Source organism: Eupeodes corollae, chromosome 1 (assembly GCF_945859685.1).
Source record: "Eupeodes corollae chromosome 1, idEupCoro1.1, whole genome shotgun sequence".
Lineage (NCBI taxonomy): Eukaryota > Metazoa > Arthropoda > Insecta > Diptera > Syrphidae > Eupeodes > Eupeodes corollae.
Window position 1 is genome coordinate 201,928,715 of NC_079147.1, and position 27,268 is coordinate 201,955,982.

At 32.4% G+C, this 27,268-nt stretch overlaps 1 protein-coding gene across 2 annotated transcripts in view; it reads left to right on the plus strand.

The window, feature by feature from the left end:
• The window catches only part of LOC129942885 (aryl hydrocarbon receptor nuclear translocator homolog), a 49,551-nt gene extending 22,283 nt beyond the window's left edge, over window positions 1-27,268 (plus strand). For both annotated transcript variants that reach the window (XM_056052005.1, XM_056052004.1), the window contains 7 exons: window positions 2,824-2,904; window positions 11,964-12,124; window positions 24,283-24,603; window positions 24,672-25,314; window positions 25,382-25,651; window positions 25,705-25,958; window positions 26,014-27,268. In XM_056052005.1, coding sequence (XP_055907980.1) covers window positions 2,824-2,904; window positions 11,964-12,124; window positions 24,283-24,603; window positions 24,672-25,314; window positions 25,382-25,651; window positions 25,705-25,958; window positions 26,014-26,243 — 1,960 coding nt within the window. In that variant the 3' untranslated portion in view covers window positions 26,244-27,268. The remainder of the gene's footprint in view (window positions 1-2,823; window positions 2,905-11,963; window positions 12,125-24,282; window positions 24,604-24,671; window positions 25,315-25,381; window positions 25,652-25,704; window positions 25,959-26,013) is intronic.

A 27,268-nucleotide genomic window follows, 5' to 3' on the forward strand; every position in this document is an offset into this window, starting at 1 on the left:
ACACACCTCGGTGTGGCGGACACCCACACTCACACCTACTATTATTACTATCAAAATAAGAACACTCAAGCAAAAAAAAAAGAATTAAATTAAAATAGTAATTGTGGTTATTTTCAATTTTCTCAAAAACTAAAAGACATAAAATCATCTAGTTTTCAGTTTTTGATCAAAAACAAATAAGAGAAATAAATTCGGAAATAAAAACAATGGTAGATAATCTTGAAGTATTGAAAAATTACACTTTAAACCTTTTTTTTTTTAACTTTTTTAACTTAAACTTTGAGTTTAAAATTAATTTTTTTAAAAACTACGCATAGTTCTGACTTGAACTAAAAACTGGCTAATAAAATAGAATGTTGGCTTTAAAAAAATGTATAAATCTTAATTGTAAGTATCACCGTTATTTTTTAATTAATTTTTTCCATACAAAATAATATTTTTTTTTAAATTGCCCCTCCCCTCACTTCGGCTAACGAAAATCTTCAGATTATATATTATTTGTGAACGTTGAATTATTACCTTCAAAATAAAAAAAAATTTAGCCACGCTCGACAAAGTCAAGATGACGTTTTTTTTACAAGTTTGTAACCCGCCTACTTCTTATCGTCAATCGAAAATTGTCAGATTAGTGGAATATACACTTTTTAGCATATAACCAACTTACCCTACCTTAATCTTACGCGCTCGAGAATTTCAGATGATCAATTTTTTTTTACTAATCTGATCCTTTATCCTTGACGCGCGGCCACATATACGGGGCTAATACTTGGTGGAGGTATTCAATGGGGTACTAGGTACCTCCCTGTATATTAATCTGCCGCGCTGTAGTAAATCCCCAAATCCCTTCTTGGGCTCCCCTACTATAAGAATTGTAAAAGCGTACTACTACATATCGTGTTTAAGAGTAGGTTATGGTTTACACAATTGTCCAACTACGCAGGCAATCGGCAAAATTGTGAACAAATTTGAAGAGACTGGGTTGGTTACAAATCTTGTAAGGCCTTTGCATCATCGTTTCGGTAGTACCACTGAAAATATCGCTGCTATAAGTGAAAGTGTTGCCAAAGACCCGAATGTTTCGATTCCTTTCTCAGGATCCGTTTTCAGGAATAAGGACTGTCTTCCGGCACATTAATTTTGGATCTACACCCACGTCAACATAAAGTCCAGCTCACACAACAACTGAAGCCTGCTGACCATTTACAAAGTCCTAGACCTAGATACATAGAATGGGTGCTTGAACAACAGAATGGGTTTCTGAGCACTCAAAAACCAACATTCGTCAAGTTATGGCTGATTTTGCTTGACAAGTTTTTAGGAACCGCTTAAAGATGTTCCTTAATGTTTTGACTAAATAAAAATAACGTCATGTGTATAACTTTACCTTTCATTTAGACATTTCAAGAGTTAAAGTAACAATTTCTATCATTAGATTATTTTAAAACACTGGTGTCCAGAAAGGCATGGTCTAACTTTTTAATTTGGACGACTCTCTGCTTATGAAAGCATGTCATATGCGCTCTTAAGAGTTAACATACAATAGCTTAGAGGAGCTTTGGCTGCGTTTCATGCAGAAATGTTAGAAATTATGTTGAAATGTAAAAATAATATATTCTGTTCTTATTGCCATTTCCATAAAGGGAAAACCCGCTTCAAAAATGTTTTTTTTTTTCAAAAAGATTTTAATATGGAAAATATTCTAGTTTTTAGCGTATTTTATTCTGACGCAATTTCCAGGAGTCCATTGTTACCATCCTTTACAGACTACTTACTCGTAGATTGAAGCTAATACTAGACGAAAAATAACTGTTTTACGTAATCATTTTGCAAATATTTTGATCAAAAAGTAGACAAAAAAAACTTAAAAATTGGAGAGAGAAAAACGTTTTTTTCTTAAATTCAACCAAATAGATGCATTTAGATAATTTTTAAGTAAAATGAAAAACAATTGGGGAAAAACTAAACGAAATTTGTGACCTTCACAAATTACACATGGCAGAATGTATTTTCACTCGAGCGATGAAACGTTTGTGATGTTTTTCAATTAGCTATTAATTAGTTTAACAAAAGTGTCACTTTTGCTGTTTTTATAGAGACATTTATATTCTTGAAATTCATGTTTAAATCTTAATTATAGACCAAATTCTTAGAAAGGATCGTTTTTAAATAATTTGAAAGATTAATAAGATTTTACATTTTTAATTTTGTAGATACCTTTAAGATTATTATGAGGATTTTTGTTGTTTTTCGATAGACATACCGCTACTAACTCTTACTAATATAAAAATATAAAATTAAATAAATAAAAATAAAAATTCCGTAAAAATAACATTAGCGAATTCATTGCCGAACTTTGATGACCCCTTAAACAGTTTTGTATCATTAAAAGTATAGTACTCAATTGTAACTGATAAGATTTCACAGCAAAAAATCTACCCTTATTGGTTTAATAATTTGTTTATATGTACCAAACACGTACAATATCCATTCTGATGGCAATTCAAAATCTGAGGGTTTTAAAAACAAAATATCATTACTTGCAATATTATTATAATCAGTTAAATTTATAGTTTTCTAGTTTAAATATAATTAAGTTTGTAGAAGATTCACAATTTCGCTGTTAGTGTTATTTTTGTACGAAAAAGAAAATTACAATTGAGAAGTAAATGTATTTGCTCTATCCGAAATATACGACTACGTAATTAACATAGCTAACCTTAAGAAGTACCTTTCAGCAGTACATACATAAATAATAAATTATTATTAAATTAATTTGTCTGTGTTCTTTGTTTTCATTGTTCTTTCTTGTATTGTTTTTTTCAGATCAGATGAAGAAGAGCCAAGCGCTAATAAGTACAACAGAATGGATGATGAAAATATTCAAGATAAAGAGCGGTTCGCTAGGTAAGAAGATTAAATTAAAACTTACAATGTATTATTATAAATGTTATTTTTTTTTTAATATAATTAATTCGGATTTGCTGGCGCAATTATATGGATCTTCTATAAAGAGTGCATATATTATTTTGTATGTTATCCATCAGATGATGGATATCTTAATTTTATGAATTTTGATATTTTTCAACTTGTTTTAAGCTGCGGTTTGATACTTTGTTGCAATGCATTTTGTATATTTTAGGAGGAAAAACAGGACGGGATTTTATTTTCATGAAAAGTAAAGTTTTTAAAACTTTTTAGTGTTGATTTTTTAATTGGAAATTCAGAGGGAACTAACAATTTGGTTGTGTCAATTAAACACAAATTATATGATTTTTTTTTTTGAAAATTCAGATTTGTTCTTACTAAATGCAACCAAATGTAACCTTTACATTTACATCAAATCAATCAAATTTTATTAAATAGTTTGTTTGAACGTATGGTAAAATAAGTCAAAAACATGTGAATTTTGAGTGAAAAATGTTGCTGCATAACTATTAGTACGACTTTGGGAAAAAATGTATGAATCATCTGATGATTCAAAAAGTTCAAAAAGTGTTCAGACTTTACTTGAACAGTGAAAAGTAAAAGTACTTCACTAATTTAAAATACAACTTCGCAATTAATTCGTATTTTAAATTTAAAAACACGTTGACAATTGTTTGTTTTTATAATGAATGAATTTTATTCCCAATCCGATGGTACGTGTCGTTAATCGAAAATTCTCTTTTGTCTTAAAATCATTTACGATATCACAGTTAATTCTTAGTTTCGTTCTGTTTGTTCTTTATTATTAACTTGTTCGTTTTTGTTTTAATATTCTTTAAAACGATTCATTTTTTTATAAATTATCTTAAAACATATTTTTTATTGGTAAATATTGTCAAATTCCATTTAAGAATGACTACGATGTTGATGGACTAAAAGATCAAACATTTTTGAAATTGAGATGAATCAACTTTTCAAAACAACCTCTTATTTGGAAATGAAAATTTCTCTTTGTATATTAGTGAAACAAAAAGAACAAATACAAAAACAATAAAATCTCACTTTTTAGAAAAGACTTTGCACTTTGCAGATTTGAGTTTGGTGAAACGTATTTTGCAAAGAGGAAAACTTTAATTCAATTTCTTGCTTCCAAATTTCCGTTTGGTGAAACGTAATTTGCAAAGTAAAAGTGCAATGTAAAAAGTGTTTGGTGAAATGAGCCTCGTTATAAAATTGTTACAGTATAATAGAAAAGGAGATTACGAAAGCCAATTACCCGTAGCTCTTCTATGGCTTATCAAAAAATATTATTTGGAAAACAGTGACTTACAACTCTCAACCATTCTTATGTTTCGTCGATCACGCTTGAAGGATTTGTAAATTTCTCTAAGCGATATGTACCCGTGAAAAATACTTTTGGTGGCACAGGCAGGGATAGAACCCAAAACCTCTAATACTTAAGTCCTTAATATCGGCGTTTTAGATGTCGTGGGAAGATTAGATCTCAACCTACGATTAAAAATATTAACGATCTTGTTGGGCGCTGTGCCTCTCTTTTTTTTACCCCAGATTCATCCGGTATAACTCTTTTCAAGTTATGGCATTTTAAGAAAATAAACTATTTGTACTTCTTAGCCCAAAATGAATGAGCGATGTTAGGTTGAACTTCCACTAAAATTGCTTTTTAGGGTTGAGCTTTTACAAGTGATTGTTTTTAGAATCACCATACGAGAGTTAGACAAAGAGCATAAGTCTTTTTTGTGATTCTATTTGTGTATATGGTTATAGCTTAAATCCTAAAGGCATGTATACACTATACCCTGATATGTATGTATCCCTTTTAACGATGTATGGTAATGTAGTATATTGGTCACGACTAAGAATAAAATGTTGTCAGCTCTAAAACAAATAAAATAAACAAACTCAAAAGACTGTACACAGAACTTCAACTTACAACACATTGCAGCAGCAACATTACCTACTTTGACTGGAACGTTTATTTTTCTGGATGTTCCTATGCTTTTTTTTTTGTTCTTGAAGTTTGTAAACTGCGCTGTGCTATGCGCTACTCTGCATTATGTGAGATTCTGTTTGAGTCTATATCTCCACCATATTCAACTAGACTTTGGGGAGAGCATAGGTACCAACTATATCATAGAGGTTTCATTTTGCAATTCGCAAAAGGTAATGACTGTTTGTTGGCGCGCGGTATGTAACACGAAATAGACAGACAATATACAGGGTGCTTCGTATGTATACTGAGTATGATATGAAACTGCTGTGAAATATCGAATAAGCCGCCAGAGCAAATTGTTCTTTGCAAAAACCGTTTGTGTTGGGTTTAAACAAAAATTTTGCTTCACATACCCACAATAGACTTAATATGACGAATTGAATATTCTACCCGCCTGATCAACTGAAGACATCGATTTAAAGTGTTACAAAGGCGTAACTGTTACTCACTAATACTTACTACTTTGTTGCACTGCACAATGGTTCCACTCCCGAACAAACGCGGCCATAACTACTAACTCACTTGATAAAATCTAAACACGATTGGTCCTAAAATGTTTTGAGCTCCCTGATTTCGAATCTGCAATCAGTTTTAAACTATTTCGTCATGACTTTGAGATACGTTCGGTAAAGGGTTGAAGATCGGTTTAATATAGTTTTATTTAAATATAATTTTTTTTCTTTATTATGTGTACTTGTTATGGGATGCATGAGTTATTTTGTACATGAATGGCATTAAGTTCTCCTTAATCTGTTAGTTAAACGCAGAAACAACTCTAGATACCAGTATTCAAATATATTCATTCAAATTAAAATTACTTGCAATTAAAATTTCATTACACTTTTTCAATTACATGAAAATGTTGTAAAAAGTTTCAATCAATTATGAAATGTTATTGAAAAGCGTTAATTGTAAGATATGTAAATGAAAAGTGATAATAAAAGTAATGATCAAAAAGCAGTAATAACAACTTTTACTGTATTCATTAATCTTTTCGTTGACTACATTTTGTATCATCTTGAATAACAAATAATATAGGAAGTCAACTACTTTAAGTAATTTAAAAATGCTTTCCCTCAAGAATGCAATGTTATTATAATGTATGTAATTAGTAAGCCCATTTTTTTCAATTGCAGTTGCAATTTATTGAAATTAACATTGATATTTTTCAATTACAAGAAGAATTTTCTGTTTATATTTTTTTAAATACAATTACGAGTAATTGTTATGGTAAAATGGAATTTTACTATTTACATTGAATTGAAAGGAAAGTAGAAATTCATAACGAAAAGTTATCATTATTTCCCAACTCTGATCTGATTGAAGGTAGAAGTTCCTTGCTATTCTTGTGGCATGAAAATGTGTATAAGGCAGTCAATTTAAAAATTGGGAACTCCTTCATGAATATGTTTTATTCCAAACCTGTCTATAAAAAAAAAATCGTCAACAATTGTGTTTTCTGTTTTGATTTAGAATTCCCATTAAAAGCTGATATATTTTTGTAATAAGACAAATTGATATTATTATCTAAAAGAACTTCTAAAAGTATGGAATCAAAAAATTGAAGTTAGTGTGTTATGTAAAAATATTCCAGTCGTAAAACCCTTAACATTTTGTAGTTTTTTATTTCTGAGAAAAATAAAACTTTCAATTAAATTTCTAAAATTTCATAATTTTATTTCATTTACAATTAAATCTAAAATTTTGTTGTTTTGTAATTACGAAAACCTATCTATTGGATTTTTTGTTTGAAAATTTCACTAATAGAATGAAATAAAATTAAGTTTAAAAATCCGAAAGCTGAGTAGGTTTCTATTTTTTTTTAAAAGAAAGTGCCTGTTACATTTTTCTTCACATTTTATGAGATGATGTTAAGAACGTCAATCGTCGTAGCATAAAGTTATTTGTAAGAAAAAATAATTATCTATTCAATCCTTTCGACATTTAAGACACAAGTGTTCTTTATTTTTAAACTCAAGTCTTTTGTTCCTGACCTGAGTATGTCTTACATTTATATTTTTTATTTCTAATGCGATTCACCCTGTGAAAATTAGCTAAATCCTATATTGGAAACATTTCTGTTCTTAATTGAAAAAGACGATGTTGTTAGTAACGTTAAAGCAACACGGGCTACTTCTTATTTATATATTATTATCTCTATACATGCCCTCAATTATCAATACTTGGACCTCAATTTTCTTTCTGTTTTATTTTTGCTACCAAGAAACTGAAACAGTAAAGCAACTTAAACAATATAAGCAAAATCAGTTCTTTTTCTTTTCCTATTATTTTTCTCAGGTATACTGTTTTTTCTTGCTCCATGCCTAACTCTAGTTTAGGATTCATCATCATCAGCCCTTTCAAATTAACCCTTTTCAATTAATGAGAAAACAAAATATTACCACCTATATCTTGAAAGGAAATATAAGAAAGAAAATATAATAAGACGGAGAATGGCGCGGCGCAGTGGCGACGACCCATTCCGAGTTCCGACTGAAAATGAAAAAAAAAATACATTCTTTGCCCGAGGAGCTAGGAATTTCTCAGAGTTGATTTCTTGCCAAAGTTTCTGAAAATTCTAAGTCTCGTAAAAGGAACGAAAGGTTGGTTCTTGTAAGAAAAAAAAACATACAAAACTGAGGAGGCGGGCAGTAACATGGATTATGTGGAGTGGTGGTTGAGTGGAGGGTGGGAGGTAGAGAGTGAAGTGGAGTAGAAGATTATCGAGAAGAGATTAAATGCCCCAATGTTAATGGAACAAGTTTGCCCTTGGTTTTCTTTCCAAGTCAGCAAGAAGGAATCTATCTATATAGGATATGTATAGGTAAACCTTTATGCCTATACCATATAACCTGCCTTACAGAAGATTCCTTATAGCACGAGGATTTCTCTCATGAGTGTGTAGTCACATAGCAAATACCCAACAATTAAAGTTCCATTAGATCCTATTTGTTCCTTCCTTTCTAATGGTATTAATCATTATTCATTTGGCAAATAAGTATATTTCTCTTCTTCGAGAATAAATATGTTCCTAATGTACCTACACATGTGTATTGTGTATGCCTTCCTTCCATCTAATATCTGTAGCTATGCAGCATTAGGTAGAAATTTGTATTTTAGCATTTTCGAAGAAATTCTTATTTCCGTGGCAGCACATATGGGGTTAAGTATTCTGAATAAATTACCTTTTTCTTTTGAAAACAAAAAAGTAAATTAAGAAGAAAACTTTGAATAAAGTTTTCAACAAAATGTATAGTACACATTTTTACAAAAGTAAGTGCGATTAAGGTAACTAAGTATAGAAAACATCATAATTTCATACTTGTGATGTCTTTTGTAGGTTCTTACTTTGTTTTAAGTATTTAGAGTTCTTCTTTGAATTTGTGATTATGAACAATTATGTCGGCTTTGAAATCTTTGATACAACGTTTTGAACATTTTATATACAATTGAAAATTAGTATAAAATAATAATATTTAAAATTAAGATCCTTAATACTAGATGTGAATATGTACAGTGTTTTGTAAAGTGTCGAGACGGTAGAAGAGATCTGGCAAAAGTAATTATGATGGTTAAGTTTGTGAATAAGATGGCAACAAACTTACATATATTTCTTAGATATCATTAATAGTTAACTTCATGAAAGTAATCAAATTTATTTCAATTATTCAAGAATATTGAGATTTAATTGGCATCAATGTTTGCTTGCAATCTTCGCTCCATTGAATAAACTAGAGTTTGCTTGGTCTTACGCGATATTTGGTCCCACTCTTCCATTACAATCCTTCTAAGGGCTGATTTTGAAGAAATCTTGTGTTTTCCCAATGTTTGTTCCCAAATGTTTCCAAACATTTTTTATGGGATTAACGTCAGGGGATTTGCGGGGAGTTTTAAGTTGACTTAGAGAGCAACCACTCAGGAGTTTTGAAGGCAATGTGCTTAGGATCATTATGTTGTTGAAAGACCTTCCCAAGACCAAAAAGCTTGGAACAGTTTCATTTAAATTTCTTCGCAAAACGTCAATGGACATGTTGGCCGTTATATGATCTTCAATAAAATTTAAATTGTAAATAATGTCATTTGCCGCTATACCCCTCAAACCACAACGCTTTTCCACACTTTTTGGCAGTAAACACAACATTATTACTTATCAATTCCATATTTGGTTTTTACCACACTGTTGGCTTCTATCGCTTCCAAAATTGTTATATTTCGACTAACCAAAAAAAAAAACCGATTGGTTCGTTTGAATGCGTTTTGTCAAATTCCAAGCTCTTCCGTAATACTTTGAACCGCGCAAGGCATTAGTGTCTACGCACTAAGATGTTTATCAATAGTATTTAGCCACTTTTTCGCCCAAGTTTAGAATTTTTATTTTGGTTTTTTTTCCGCATTACTTTCAGAATTTCGCATTTTTTCCTATCAGAAAAAAGTACAAGATCGTCTTGTTCTTTTCTTGTTTTCCGTTAAACCGGTGTTTTCGAATTGTTCGATATCAGTTCGAACTTATTTTGAGCTATTTAAAAATGATGTTATAAGCTTAACCATTTTGGTGCATAATAACAGCTTTATTTTTATGTTCACTTAACTCTTTGGATATTCGCTAAATTTTGGTTTAGTTTTTATTTCCTAATAAAATGTTGATTATATAGTCTAGCACTTTAAAAAACTAAAATTTGATCACGTAAAATCTTTAGGTTCTTTAAAAGACCATAAAATATTGCCAATATTTCTTGTAATTGCCAATCATTTTTTGATCCATTGTATATTATTTAGTTAGTTAGTTTCCCTTTAGAATAGAATTCTTTCGAAAAAATATTTTGCCGGTATTTATAGTTTTTGGGACTGCTTCTTTGTTTTTGTGGGCAGTGTGATGGCAGGCCATCTCAGTTCATGCTTCAAAGATACCTCATTCCGGAAACAAAACTCATCCCAATAAAATTAAAAATAAATAAATGTTGGTTGGCACGAGTACTCTAATATTACAATATTTTATTTAAAGGTATTATAGTAAAGTGCTAAGCTTAAAAGATGATTTTGCTAATTAAATCATCTTATAATCTCTTAATATTTTGCAAGAATTTAAGTGTGGTAGAAAAGCAAAGGATTGCAATTTTCGAAAAGCAGCATAGTTAATTGATACATTTTGTCCAAAAGCGCTGTTGTTTAATATTTTTCAATAATAACTTTAACGATCTGATTGGAATAAACTGGTCTAAATCCGTTTTTGTTTAACAATTATTATTATATTGAAACAAATTTCAAATTTAAAGTCAGTTAAAGAAATAACACGACAGTGTGTTGGTGGTGATAATTCAACATCAAGCTCAAGACTAGTAATCGCAATCTACAATTTAATGGGCGGTTTAATTCTTTGATGCTAAAATCCTTGTAAAAAATGATATGGTATAGTTATGCATTAAAGGTACATGCCAGTCTTCTTTTTTCTTTTAGTACTGTATATATGTTTAGTGCATCCTTAATTTTAATCCTTGTCAAGATAATTATCTTTCCCAACAACTGGTACGTGCAAGCTGTTTATACATTTATTAAGAATACACATATACTGTATATTACACTTATTGTTAGTGTGTATGTGTATAGTGCTGATCAATGTACATTTTTAATAAATGTTTGCTTTTGTTTTATTCCTCATAAAACAACTTACATCAGAAATAGCATCTCATCGGGTAGAAACTTTCATACAAACTGACAGTTGATGCAAGTTAATTTCAGTGTATGCATTATATATGTATACGAAATGGTTCTGTAATTTTTACATACACTCTGGTATGAGTAATTTAATATGCTTATAATGTTTTGCAGTAAGGTTTAATTTTGGTATAAGAAAATTAAAAGAAAACAAGCGCACTTGTTGTATATAATTGTACCCGTGGCGTACTGTCATGCCTTAGGTCTTTTATCTGTGCCACTTTTTCACGAATACTGCGAGGAATTGACAAAGCCTCCAAAAGTAATTATTGTCATGAAAAGTGTTTCTCAAATTAGACGTAAGGATTAAACTTAGGTCCCCTCTATCCCCGACATTACTCGCGCACAGGAATGGTTAAGAATTGTAAGTCACCAGGCCCTGGGCACTATTTCATTAAAATTGACAGATGACAATCATACAAAATTTTCACACTTGTGTAATAAATGTGTATTTCATAAAATGTTGACAAGAGACAAATTTGTCAGAAAAATCGTTGCCAATTTGTCACGACAATTTTGCTTACTTATCTTTACTTACTGACAAATTCGTCGAGACAATTTCATTGTAAAATTTTGGAATGTGTTTTGATCAAAAATTGAAATAAATATGGAACAAAACCTTTGCATTTTCTTTCAATTTTCGTCTTTTCTCACTGACACTCTTTCAATTTTAAAATGTCACAGTTTACTTTATCGGGGCTTATTGCTAAAAGGTGAAAAGCGTTAAACATATTAAAAACCAAGAGTTACAAAATGAATAACATTCTCAAAATAAGTAAAGTTTCGTTTATATTTTGTCAACACTTCAATTAAATACTGTGAAATATATAAATTCTGCTTTTGTTATCTACGAATAAACCATTTGTCTCAGAAAATAACGAATACAAATTTTTAGGATAAAGTTTTTAAATATCACGATATATATTTAGCTCAAATCATTTGAACTGCAGTGTAAACTCACTCGTGTAGTTTCATATGAAGAATAATTTATTTATAACATCCTCACACGCATTGTAATTCAGTAAATAATTTAAATTCACCATCTGTAAATTGAAAAACTAGATCATAATTCTTACCTCTTTAGCACACTAAACTTATGAGCATTTCCTGAAATGAAATATAGAACTTTTTGTATGTTTACGAATATTCTAGGATCTGTGCCAAAATTGGCCATGAGACCGCCGCGCTTCACAAGCAGAGTGCGCATTATACTATATAATATATATATATAACTTTTACATCTGCTACTCACTGCATTGTTTATGTTTGTTTATTTACAAATGATTTCAAATCTTTTTCTTTTTTTTTCAAGTCGGGAGAACCACTGTGAAATCGAAAGAAGGCGTAGAAATAAGATGACTGCATATATAACAGAATTATCGGATATGGTGCCAACATGTAGTGCTTTAGCAAGAAAACCTGATAAATTGACAATATTGCGTATGGCGGTGGCACATATGAAGGCTCTTAGAGGTAAGTTTCACATTGTTTTTTTTTTGATAAATTTGTTTACTACATAAAAACGAGTCGCCTCGTCGTAGTTTGTCGTGAGTTTTGGAACTTATTTATATATTTTTTTTATTTTGTGCCAGGTTAATTTAAATTTAGCTTTATTTCTGAAACTGTCTAAATATTAAAAAGAAGGAATGAAATGCGGATCACAGATTAACAATTTGAACATTAAGTTTCATCCTTTGTCATTATTTGTGGGTTGAAGTCGAAATTCGTATGCCTGGTTTCACTGAGATCGGTTTAATTTTTTTTTATGTTAGGTACATTCTTTTCGGGTAAAACATGTACATAAATTGAAACACTCCAAAATCACTCTTATATCCCAAATTTGTGAGATTTCACTATGCTGAACATTTTTGCAATTCTACACCACTTAAAACCTTTGAACAAAACAAACAAATTGTATTACCATTTTGTTGCTGTGCGATTTGGGCACTATTGCCGAACCCTTGTAGGTTAAAACAGTTTTGGGTTTTATGAAATTTCGAGTTCGGCCTTATTGCCCAATGAAATGCCAATAAGCCAACAATCAATGACATATTGCCCAAATCAATTTTGAAATATCAGCTTGGCGTTAAGACAAATTAGTTATTAATAAATCATTCGAAAGATGCCATGTGTTTCAATATTTGGGCTTTCTGACAAATTTTTTGTTTATTTTGGACTCTACGACATTTTGAGTTGTATATTTTATAGCCTATACGCAACATTAAAGGAAAAAAAATATCAGATCGCCCAAAAACTGGCAACTTCAAAAAAGCGTAACAAATAAGTGGCTTTATTTTACTTTCAAATTAGCGAAACATGTACAATTTTCAAAGTATAATAAATAAAAATGGTTTGCTTGTGTTGTGAAACTTTGCATTCCAAAACTTCGCACCTACTCCAAAAGGCTTAGTTGGGGGGTTGAAGGGGGTAACATCCCCCGTTCATGTCGGTGCACATTGGTTTTGAATTCCTAAATATTGCAATTAGAAGGAAAAACAGAGTGTGGTAAGGCATTCCACATTCGCGTAATGCGGCATTTTTGGCGACATCGCGTATGTGATCGTTCCACAATAAGAGATACCGAGAATATCAAAATGTTAAAGGCTCATTGATGCAAGTGCCATCCATGGATAATGGCAAGGGGGTATATCTCGCGGTATCTTTTGATCCCCATTGTACAATGCTGTTAAGGTCGGAAATGGTTGATATAAAGGATTTTCTTTTTAGGAGTAAATACTAATGATAACCTTATCATATTGAAATTTCTCAACGTTTTTAAAATAGTTGATGAAACCAGGCATTCAAAACAAAAGTAAAGTGTGTCGTTGTCGTCGAAATAGAATAATTGCCGCGCTCTTTTCCTTTATATATATAAACACACTGTACTGTCTGCGTCTCGTCTCCGTTTAATTGTCTGTGTGTTATGTCGGCAATTGCTGCGCTGCTATAATTTAACCACCGCTATCTACACAACTGATGTTTTAATTAAAAATTCTAGCCGCATACAAAGTATATAAGAAAAAGTTTTTTTTCCTTACTTATTTTTTGAATAAAATAAAAAAGAAGTCTTACTCTGAGCGCTATTAAAACAAGCCTAGTCCAAGAGACGTCAGTCGAAAAAAGAAAGGGACAAAACTGTGGGGGGAAATTAAATTATAAGTGGGAGATATCCTTCCCTCTGATAGCTGGCCTGACTGGTCGGAAAGCGGGGCGGGACGAAGGGGAGCGGTGGACGCAAGTTTAATTGTATAATTGGGACGTTTGTCCGCCGTCGCGGTCGTTCGTCGCCTCCATAGTTAAACAAAATACCGAGTAAAGAGTCGCGCCTTATAAGTTTATCATCAAATTAAAATAAAGAGACCATAAAAACCACAACTTATCTGTAAATGTTGACATTTGATTGTCAAGAATAAATTGTGTTTTTTTTTCTCTTTTTGTTTGTTTAGTGTTTATTTATACCAAATAAAAATGCTTACATATTTAACATACAAACTCTCCAGCATTCGTATATTTGTACCTATGATTATATGTGAATGTGCATATGTAAAATAGAAGAAGTTTTGAGTTCAATTTCTTATTTATGGGTCAGGAAATAAAAAAGTAATAGTTTGGACTGTTAATGGCCTTTTTAAAATGTTTACTTTTTTTGAGTTCATATACCGTTTTGAGTAGTTAAAGCTCAAAATACTCATGAATTTTAAACATGGTGAAGTGATACGAAGTATATAACAGCTATACGAGTATGTTAACCAATTTTTAACTTACAGAGGACAGCAAAAAAAATCATGCAATCCACTAAAAACGGTATCTTCCTTCCCCTTACTTTTTTTAATGGCTTATTAGTCCAAGTACAGATTCAAAAAAAGGCGCATCGAAAGTGATCGTTTGGTTTTCAAAATCTAAAGATGTGTGAAATTTGGTTCATGTTTTGAGTTTCCCGAAGCAAACCACAAACGTCAAGATCGTTGGTTTGATCTTTTCCTGTAAAGGGATTTAGTGACATTAGGGTTCGACAGTTCTTCAGACCACCAATTGATGAAACCAAGGGATAAGTTGGTCTTGTTCTCAAAAATATAACTGAGTGTCGCAAATAACTCCTAGGTTGTGAATAGAAGAGACAATATTATCGTGCAGACTGTAAGTTATGAATTGACATGAAACAATATTGACTCTAAGAAATTTTTGAACCACTAAGTCTGAAATGAGTTAAGATCATTTTGGAGCAAGGCCGAATCAGATGGAGTAGAAATTAACTTTGTTATTTCTATGTCATGAGCGTCAATAGACACAGTTGAATTATCGATAAAATTTCAAACGTCGTCGTTTATAGTTTAGACCAATAGGAAAGGACCAAGGTAGCTTCCTTGAGGGATTACTGAGTAATCATAAATGGGATTAGAGGTTCCCAAGGTACGATAAAAGTCATGAAATAAAAAAAGGATGAACAATTAATTGCTTTAAGTTTAAGATAAATAGTTTCGTGACTTGTTTCATCAAAGGCTTTACCTTAGTGATGACGTCCACTTCATTTCCTTTTTCCACTGCCTTAAGAGTTTTGGACACAAATTCAGTAAGATTGGTTGTAGTGAATCTGCCTTTCAAGAAGCCACGTTATTAGGAAGAAAAAATAGGTTTACAATGAGAGAGAGTCATAGACAATACTTTCGATAAGCTTGGGAATTGAAGAAGCGTAACTATGAGCCTGTAGTTCATAACATCAATGTTGCTCCTTTTTTCTGAAAATACAACATAAAGGAATCTTTCAAAAGCTTTGGCAATATAGCTTGAGAAATGGATGGAAAGACCAAACAGTACTGAAAGTGGTTTACATAGGGAAGTATCACACTTTTTTAATAAAATTACAGAGATATCATCTTTAAGTAGACCAAGTTTGCTGTCAACATTAAATCTACTTAAAGATGATTTCATAACTATTTATGAATAATAAACCAAATCTTTAATCTAAGAATAACCCAAACCAAATCAAATTTTGTATCTTGTTTTTTTCTGACATCTGGGTGGGTGGCTTTTTGGAGATTGGTTGTTTTTTGACAGCACTTCCTATCGTTAAGGTTGTACGAGAATACACTAGTTCTTTAAGTTACAAATTGTCACAAAAAAAAAAACAAATTATTTAACTCGAGTCAGATTGTTCAAAAAATAACGATGAAAACACCAATGTGCACATAAAAGTGTAAAAAAGTTTATAATCTTATATAAATAAAGCAACAAATCCATATCCTTATGAGTTCCAAAACAAGAGTTTTATCATTATACGCAAGGGGGTTCTGGAATAGGGTATTATTATGTGTATCGCACTTTGTTTTTAAACTTAATGTTAAGTAGTTACGTGAACTCATTCACATATGGCAAAACTTTTTGGTATATTGGTAGGTTAGGTATACTGTACGAGTATAGTACGCCATCCTGCACTCTTAACGCCATACCATCTATTGGAGCTGATTTAGCATACTTTTATCAGAGACTTAAGAATTTAAATTTAAGATTTTAATGCCGTGCTGTATAAAAGGAGTTATAGAAAGAGATGGTAGTATATATCTCGAGACACTCAATTTCTTTATCGCCACGCCGAATAAAATTCCTTAAGTTTACCAAGCTGCCGCAACGCAACGGTAGTAAGAAGAAGAAGCAAAAGCAGCAGCAAGATATTGTCCTCAGGGAGGCATATAAATTTTAAAGTCACCGCTGAGACTTCTTGGGGCAAAAATGCAAAAGGGTTAAAGCTTACGATAAGGACAGTACTCCAGTGTTTGGTGTCGGTCGGTCGTATAGGTAGCAGAAGTTGGAGCTATGATGGCATGAATGGCAAAAACAAAAACAAATAGAAAGCAATGAAAAAAAAAGAACCAAGTCGGCTGAGGGTACGATGATACTTGTACCTGCACTTAAATATTAAGGTGGAAATAAAGAAAATCTCTTGGCGCTCGGAAGAGGTTCGTTTTGGTTTTTGATGTACCTTACCTATACCTACCAATACATATATAAACAAATAGGTATAAGGTGTTGGATGTTGATACCTGACGCGTACCACACTCTTGCACTGCGTCTTGGGGGTAGGTATTTCTTTTTGTACCAAGAGCAACCACGTGTCTATGGCTATAAATGTAGGTACCTACAAGTTGTGTGTTCTATTCTGCTCCTGCTAATCCTGAGAAATCAACTCGTTTCTATAGCTATGGAAACCGTATATAGTACGTATATAGAGGTATATATGTGTGCCAGTGCAGTGCTAAAGTTTGTCCGTTGCGCGCGTTTTATCCCTGTGTTCCTATCAGAAGGTTGTACGTCTCTGTCTTACTTCATTTATTATTTTTTATTTCCTAACTTTGAAGGATAATTCTTCTTGTTTGTTACTTCGAAGAATCCATCTACCTACCCAACCCACCTTCGTTACATTCCCGCTCACATTGAGAGGGAGGACATATAGAAAAGAAAAAATGCACCAACACGGATAGATATAGACGACCGAGACGGGACAGAAACAGTATAGGTACCATCAACTCATTCAAGACAGGAGTGTATGATGATGGCATGGGCTGGGCAGGGGGTACCTACAACTTTTTGAGCACATAATAGGGTGGAAACTGGAAATCTTTGAGAGCTTTTGGTAATGTCTCCCTCAAGTAGTGCTACTTGCTGCACTCTGGATGCTTTGGTATATCATATAAGTATACATATAGGTATTTATAGGGAAAGGTGGAATCACAAGCCAGCTGCGAGATATAAGGATACTTAGTGGTAGTTTGTTGGGGCAATCCATTTTATAATACAAATGAGACATAGAAGACCATCATGGTAGGTATAAAGGTGTAATCTTAAGGTAGGAAGTGACAATTAGTGCGGAGATAGCATAATTTGTATACTCTGTTTGAAGTTCGGGAAGCCTTTTGGATTTGTTTGTTTGAAAGTTTTCGACAAAATAATGTTATTATTTGTTTAAAGCAAAAAGGTTTTAATATATGATTCGGCTCTTGAAATTGTTTATCTAATATTATGTTGTTTTGATGTATTGCCTTTGCCGAGAGGCCTTTTTAAGAAAAAGTAATCCTTGGCTGTTACTTTTGTCGTTGTTACAATTGCTAAGCACTTTATTCATAGTGAACTCATACACCTAAAATTATTATACTATTTGAAATCAAAATAGCAGTTTCTTTCTTTAACCGAACCATATTCTACATTAAATATTTTAGAACCTTTTTTAAGTTAATTTTCTGCGATCTCAGTAGTTGATTTTTTCAATGTTGCATTTTGATGCCACACATTAAATTCTGTTGTGAAAAATTATTTAGACTTACTATAATCATTTTATCTCCTTTTAAACGTGGGAGCGAGATGGAATGATGAAACGTCAAAATGAGTGCAACGACACAACAATGTGAGCAGATCTTTTTACATTTTAAAATATGTTCACATCAAAGTCATCAGACATCTGAAGGAAATTTCTCAACTAAATTTGTATGGTCAAAAAATTCTGAAATTGATTTTTTTTCGAATTTGCGTGCTCTATAATAATCTTAGTTATAATATCAAGAAGTACCCGTGGCATGATGGTAAGTGCATTGTCATATCAGAGGTCTTGGGTTCAATCGCTGACTATGCCATCCAAAGTAACTAGGCCCTTTTTCTCTACGGACTGTTGAGCCACCCAATTTATTTATTTATATGTATATATATATATATATATATATATATATATTAAATATGGAGAGGCAAAGGTTTGCCCTTGCAGTTCAACGAAAGTAAATTTGATACATCAGGTCTTGGATATTATGATAAATCGAATATCCTCAGAATGGTAATGTTATATACCCGTTTAAAATCCCAGTTGTTTGACATTAATTGAATTGTAAGATTAACAGCGTAGATAGTGATTGGCTCTTATTTTATTGGAATTAATTAAGCCCCACCAAATAAGTCATTACAATATTATTAAAACCATTTGTGCAACGTTTATACTAATTTTTCCAACAACATTAGGGACCATTAAACATTCGTCTATTTAAGTTATTATTTCATACTTCAGCGAAAAGGTTTAGCAGCTTAGAAGTAGAAGAACAACAAAGACATAAATCATTCGTATTGGACTGACTGACTCTTTCCATTGCGCTATTGCATTAAATAATATATAAGTATCTACAACTAAAAAATTCAGGAGTAAGATTGCAAAGAGTACCCACGAAGCTTACAGCATGAACCATGCGCCTATGTTAATTACCACCATCAAAGCTAGACAAGGGCGGTGGCTGTGGAAATGGTAGAACTTTATAGTGAATTCATCTACTCCACCGCCCTCGCCGCTACCATCGCCAACGACCCCAAGTATAACTGCCACGAATAGGGGTGCCACTGCTAAAGCCGCAGTGGAAAGAAATATCGCATTATCTGATTTAAAAAAAAGTTTATTTTGCTGCGACTGCCACTGCTATTGCCTCTCTGTCTCGCGCTCTTACGCCGCACCACAGTTATGCTCGAAGGTAACTCTTGCATTATATTTAATAGCCTTTTTGACAATAATTCATTCGTTTAACTATGCAAAGCGAGAAAACACGAGATTTTTTGAGGTAGATTGCGTTTTCCTAGTTAAGAACAAAAATAAAAAATATGCTATGACTCCTCTGATAACAAAATCAAAATATGAAAAATGCTTTCATGTCCCAACAACTGGAACTCAGTACTTTGTTATGTGTGTGAAAGTTGCAGAAGACATTATTTCAAAATATAATAAGTAATTATAATGTGATGGCGTTCATCACAACTATGTACAGTTCATGAGATACGTTGTTGAACTGACCCAAAAATTTAAATGCAAGAAAACTTAATCTTTTATGAACTACCTTACCTTTCTATTCTGTCGAATACCTGTACGCTCTTATGTATTCAAAGAAGATCCAAGAACAAAAACAAATAAACAAGTGAAACTTATCATTTTGTAATCAGTAATTTTACATATTTTGTAATAAAGAATTGATAATTATGCTATGTCAAAAGTACAGTGGCTCACGTTGTATAAGCCAGTGCCCAATATGAATAAACATTTGTTTAATAAGAAATACTAACAAAAATCAAATGAATTCCTTAGTTAAAACCTCGGATGTAGAAATGATTATCTTGGATTTCAATATAAAAATGTTCTCGTCATCGTTGTCAAATTTGTACGAAATCATTCTTATTGCCCAATGCACTTCAGAAGAAGATAATTTATATCAACTCAAAACTGATTTCTAAAGGTAGGACTATTGTCACCCCTTTAACTAAAAAAAACTGGAAAGATGCTTTTTGTAGTACCCGAGGCACGATGGTTGAGCGTTAGACTGTAATGCCAGACGTCTTTGGTTGAATCCGTGCCTGTGCCACCTTAAGTTTCCCGAGTACTGCCTCTTGCAAGGAATTAACAAATTCTCCAAGAGTAATTCTTGTCATGAAAAGTGCTTTCTTAAATAATCCGTTTGGATTTGGCTTAAGACTGCAGGAATAGTTGACAGTTGTAAGTCACTAGGCGGCCCTAGTTCTTAACGGACTGTTACGCCACCTAATTTATTTCTTTTTTGAAACCGGATTTTTAACGATTTGACGGAAAGTCCATTTTAATATGGTTAAAAACAACCGTTGTTATTCGGATATGTCAAAAAGCAGAATATTTTAGAAATATGTACAATTCAAACCCCTTTTCGTCAACGCTAAATCAATATCAAATCAGCTTAAACAAATTCTTATTTACTATAAAAATGCTTTTGGGTACCTTAACACTTTTTCAAAATCCCCTTTTGCAATTATCTGCAAAACTGCATTTATTAATCCAGTGCACAAGGAAGATCCTACAAAATTAAATAAAAAACTAACAACCTATTGCTAAGCTATCTGTGATACTCGTACCTTAACTGTTTGAGCAATCGTATGTAGTGCCCTATCCTTTCCTAATTTATTTAATTATACGTCATTTTGTTAAGATTTTTTGAAAAGCGTGAACAAATAGTTTGTGTATTAACTGATTTAAGTAAAGTGTTTGACTAGTTGTGTAATAAAGCACTAGTTTTTAAACTGCTATTCCATCAAGGTTTTAACGACAATTTCCTAAAAGTGAATTTCATCATACCTAAAAAATGGACAAAATAGTGCAATGTTTCGTAATAAATTTTAGAGAATTTTGCCCACTGGTGTGGGCAATCATCTAGGTCAAGTCTTATTTATTTTATTTATAAACCACTTAGTTCTATCATAAATATTCGTCTGTCCTTACATATATGCCGATGACATTAAACTTTTCAAAAGAATTGACACTTCATCTAACTGACTACTTTGACAAGAAGACTTAATGTTATTTAGGAAATGGTGCTATAAAACATGTCTCGTTGTAAATGTTTACAAATGTTAAACCATGAGTTTAAAACGCAAGAAAGACCCAATTGTTTTTGATTAGATTTTTCATTCTTGTTCCTTAATTTAAATATCTGTGTATTCTGACTCAGATGTAGTTTAATGCTCAAATCTGAAATTTACTGAGCTCTTTAGCTTTATTTTTAAAAAATCAATTGAGGCCTTGGTTTCTTTAAGAGATCTGGCCGTGATTTACGTGACCCTTATGTTCTCAAGCTACTTTTTGTTTCATTTGTAATATGTATGTGTAGTGTGGGCACCTTATAATTCTATACCCAAATTAAAGCGATTCAGGGGAGCTTTTTTGAGTTTTGTCTCCGTTATCTTCCTTGGTTCACACTTATTAATCTTTCTTCGTTGCCAAACCATACAAAATATTTATAATTTTGAATTGCTGCGACAATAAAATTGAACAATAGCATCACCATCGGTTCTCAATAGATTTAGCGAAAAAACAATGGTACTCATGGCCCTCTTTATCAAGACAAATATCTATTTTTACAGAAACGAATCAACACTATAACTATAAAAAAAAAAAACTTATCAGAAATTCCCCTGAGGTTTTACTAATAGAAGATGCCATCGGCTTCATTTAATTTATAATGGAGTGACTTATTTTAAAATTAACTACCAATTCGTATAAATAACTTCTGAAATATAATATTTAATTTTGAATATTTAGAAACTAAATGGTTTGTCAATTAAATTGGTCTTTTATTGTGTGATTTCTGATATGACGTTAAAAACTTGAACATAAAATTGTTCTCAATAGTCTTATACTCAATTGGTTTTTTTTTTCAATGCATTTCCTGACATTTTCTCTTTTTTGAAAATTTTAAGTTTTTTTTCGCTGATGAAGAAAAGAAATCAAACACGCCTAAAATTGTATCCGCATATTATTTTGTTTTGCATTTTAAAACATCTTTTTGACTCTGTCGATGCCGACTGACCTATTTAAATAAGTACCTGTGTTGACTTTATAAACAGCAGCTACTACTTATGAATCTATGAATTTTGAAACTTCTTTGAATAATTCGGTGTTTCATCCAGTTGAACCACTGTTCTCTATGTTCTTCTGCAATGAGTTATTTTTGTTGGCCTTTTCATACAGTTCTCTATGACTAAAACAAATTGGGAGCGCGTTCATTTTACGACTTAAAAAACCCAAAAAGCTTAAAGTCAATTCAAAATTGTTTTATTTTTTCTTTCTTTTTTAATTTTATTTTATTAGTTTGGCTCATGAATGCATAATGTCATTAATATTGTACTGAACTGAGTATATAGTTGAAGTTGATGAAGAGAAGTACAAGCTGAGAATTGTCCACAATCCCCAATAGACGTTTGCGCATTAAACTTATGGAATGGAGTGTAGAGGTATCTCGGTAGTTATATTCTAATAGCTGTTGCCACTGGCTCTTTGCCTTTGCCTCTTTAACTCCGGAGGCAGACTCTGGTCTCTGGCAAGCTATACAGGTACCGGTATATATATAAAATTATACAATAAAGCAAAATGTAATGAGTATATTTTTAACCGGATGCCTCGTTGTACCTGATTTGAATTATTAATAACGTTTAAGGTATCTTTTAAATACGAATTTTATGCTTTATCAGTCCCAGTTAAATATTGTATACATAGCTACTTTGGTTGCGTATGTACATAATAGTTTCTGCCAAAACGCGCAACTTGCGGTTTTTGAATTGCGTCGGCGTTGTCGACGACTCCGGCCAGAAGTGGCTGCTATTATGGTAGAGTCTTATATTTTTTGACCTCTCTGCCAATAATAAATATAAGCATTTTATAGCGGACTGAGACTCTAAGACAAACTATACTTAAAAATGCAAACCCATTTTAGACTTGAGACTTTTTTCGAAGAATAATGATGTCATCAATGATTTAAATTTGTTTTAATTCTTTTAAACGATTGTTAGTGAATTAATCAACTTTAATCGATTCGTTGTCGTCGATTGAGTAATAAAGTATGGCTTTGTGCGATTAGAATAGTTGTATGCAAATAAGTTGGAATGTTATGATGATAGTAATTGCACCAGAGACTATATGAATCAGGGATATATGCATAAGTCATTGTTGATTCATACAACTGCCCGGAGAAGGGCTAACATGGAACTGAGCGAAATTAAAAAGCTTGAATTGACGTACAAAACAAAATTGCAGCTGTTTGAAGGGCAGTAATTAGAATGTAAGGTTGATTATTTTGTACATCTTAATGGTTGAAGGCAGCAAAAACAATGCTTGAGTTTTTATATTCTCTTGAACAAATTTTAAACTTTCAGAGTAGATATCGCAAGATTCTTTTATTATTGTCGTTGCTATTTTGCAATAAATGTTTGCTTAAGAATAAAAGACTTATGAATTTCCATCTGCCAAAGTAATTCCAAAAAATCATCTGACTAAAACTTGATTATAAATCAATTAAAGCTATAAGACGATGTTAAACTGAAGTATAACACAAGGGTAAATAGTCAAAGAAATCGACTTTGACAGATATCGAGTCAAAATTTATAGCCCATTTATGTGGTTTTGGAAGCCCATTATGTCAGCTCTATGATATTTTCAGGGAAATTTCCTTTCTCTTCGAAAATTTCTTTTCCTCGAAATTCCTTCCGGTATCGTAAATTTCGTTCAACGTTCCCATGTTTAATTGAGATTGTTATTTCAATTGTTTTTACATGAATAGACTGACACCTGAACAACACTTTCAAATTTTGTAAATTTATTTTGAGGATTATGGCTATTTTTTACAATTTTGGTTGGTTGGAGAAAACACTTTTTACGACAAAATTACTGAGGATTTATCAATTTCTGGCATAACCAATGCGTAAGCTTTCCGATTATCCTATTCTACAAGCCTCTTTCGTAAGTGGATAGAAAATAGCATTTGTCTAGCATGTCCCTAAGACAGGTGAGTCCTACCTATCGTCTAATTAAACGTATGTCCTTTATTCCAAAGCCATGGGAACTCTGATCAATTTTCAGTTAAAGAAATATCTTGATGAACAAAACCTTCTTACTGGCAGACAGTAATGCTTTCGTTGCAATAGTTTCATTTGTGATCTCATGGTTTATCTTACAACTTTTTACATCGATTTTTGAGAAAGTGAGATTAATAAAGTATGGCTTTGTGCGAGTTTTTCTATAACCGAACTACGCAAAGTTCAATTACATATTTCAAAATAATATAAGAGTTTTTACTAAAACTTCAAATAATTTTTTTTAGGAACCGGTAATACCAGTAGCGATGGCACCTATAAGCCCTCATTTCTAACGGACCAGGAACTTAAACATTTAATACTTGAAGCCGCTGACGGTTTTCTTTTTGTTGTGTCATGTGATTCTGGGCGAGTTATTTACGTATCGGATTCAGTTACTCCTGTATTAAATTACACTCAATCCGATTGGTATGGCACAAGCCTTTATGATCACATACATCCTGATGATCGTGAGAAAATTCGAGAGCAACTTTCGACACAAGAACCACAAAATACCGGACGCATATTAGACCTCAAAACTGGCACAGTGAAGAAGGAGGGACATCAATGTGAGGATTTCCTATAAAACCAGGTCATTGAAAACAAATTAACCACTTTTCAAATTTTGTTTTTACAGCTTCAATGAGGTTAAGTATGGGTGCTAGACGTGGCTTTATCTGTCGCATGCGTGTTGGAAATGTCAATCCGGAATCAATGGTTGCTGGACATTTGAATCGTTTGAAACAGCGTAACTCGCTAGGTCCGTCACGCGATGGACAAAATTTCGCAGTTGTGCATTGTACGGGCTACATAAAGAATTGGCCACCAACTGATATGTTTCCAGGCGTTCACATGGATCGATCAGGTGACGATGATGTGCACTCATCACATTGCTGTTTAGTTGCGATAGGACGATTGCAAGTGACATCGACAGCGTCATCGGATCTAACCAGTGCTAATAACCAATCGGAGTTTATTTCACGTCATGCCATGGATGGAAAGTTCACCTTTGTAGATCAACGAGTTTTAAACATTCTCGGTTATACCCCTACCGATTTATTGGGTAAGAGTTGTTACGACTTTTTCCATCCCGAAGATCATAGTCATATGAAGGAGAGCTTTGAGCAAGTGCTTAAGCAGAAGGGGCAAATGTTTTCTCTGATGTATCGTTTTCGAGCGAAAAATCGAGATTATGTTTGGCTGAGAACTCAGGCGTATGCCTTCCTCAATCCCTATACCGATGAGGTGGAGTATATTGTTTGTACAAATAGTTCAGGAAAGTAAGTTCAAATTGTATTCTCTTTAAAATGTTTTTTTTTTTTTTTATAAATTTGAATCGTATTTCAGGACAATTCATTCCACTGGACACGAGAATACCACACCAGATCATTCAGAACATGTGTATGTCACACCAGGAGTCGACTACACTCTGCCACAGGGTACACGCCGTGATCAGACTCCAAATGCTCAAACTGGAGGTACTCCTCAGGTTGTGTATAACACTCACAATATGATCGGTGGCCATATACAACAGGGACAAAATAATGTACAACGTCCAGCAAGTGCACAAAATCCTGTACCTTATAATTATGAAACGGCGACGCATTCGCCCTTAGGGTAAGACCTAATTAATATTGATTGAAGTCATACTAATGAAGATTTTGTTTTAGGTATGGATCACCTGGTGCTCCAACAGCTAATTCAGCCCACCTCGCAAGAATACCCAAAGCAAACACATCTCCAACACCAGCAGCGGCTGCTTGGTCCCTAAGACAACAGCAACCTGTCACAGAAGGCTACCAATACAACCAGATGAGCCCGTCTAGATCACCGAGTGGGCCAACTTATACCCAGCTCAGTGCGGGCAACTCTCGTCAAACAACAGCATACCATACAAGTGCTCAAACACCTCAATCAAATGCTGGTAATACTAATTATATAAATATGTAGGAAAATAACACCCAAATTATTTCTTTAAGGTATCTGGGGATGGCAAAATTCAGGTCAAACTGCTGATCCTGGACCTGGTTCAAGTGGGTCAGGTGGGGTGCATCCTCCGCCAGTGGGAAGCCAATCACATCATCCGCCTCATGTTCAAGGGCAACCCCAAGGCCAAGAACTTACTGATATGTTGCAGATGCTAGACCAGAGTGGACCTACTACCTTCGAGGATCTCAACATCAACATGTTTAACACGCCATTCGAATAGAAAACCTCAATTTATTAACAACTTCTTTTCTATTTGGCGCAACGAGTCTTTGTCTTGATCTCTTTTTTTATATTGAAGAGGAAAGTATTGACGACAATGAGAACAGATATAAGATTTAAAGACTTGTTGTGATTCAACAATCTATGTACATCTCATAAACAAACCTTAGATTTATACAAAAAAAGGCATTTTCACACTGGAAAATTTATTGACAAGCAACTGCATTTGAAAAACTCTGTGTGGTTGGTTTAAATAAAATTATAGGATATATTAAGTTGTACACGACGCACAGTTTATCCAATTGTTCTTCTTATAACGGCTATTAAGTGCAATCTTTTTTCTTCAATTATTTTTGGAAACCATACTTCTTTTTCATCCAGTTAATATTTACAAAAATTCATAAAATCATGAGTTATTGACTTGCTTTGGTTCACTATCCGCATCTTTGCCTGCAAGAACAATTAATCCTCAATCAATCTAACTGGGATGATATTCGGAGGGTTACTTAGGAAGCTTCATAGATAATGTATGTATTTTCGTTGGACCCACATCGAATAGTTTTTATAATTCTTTAAAAATTATAAGTTAAGGATATTTAAATAACAACTCATATTTTAAAACAACTTTTATACATATATATAAATACAAATATGTATCATTCATTTTTTTAATATACATATATATATAAATATTTAAATATATGTAAAAATATTTACTTTTTTTAAAATTAAAGTTAATATGATATTTAAAAGTATTTATTAAGCAAATGAACAAAAACAAAAACAAGAAAATGTAACAAATCTTTAAAATAAATAAATCATAAACGATATAAGAAAATAATTTTAAACATTAATTAAAAACAAACAACAAAAAATAATAATGGAGAACAGAATTATTTAAAAACAAACAAAAAAGAGATCAACGTGTATTTTAATAATTTCGATAATTTGTATTGTGTGTGTAATTTGTCATGCTTTGCAAATAAAAATGAAACAAGTAAATAATATAAAAAAGAGAAATAGAAA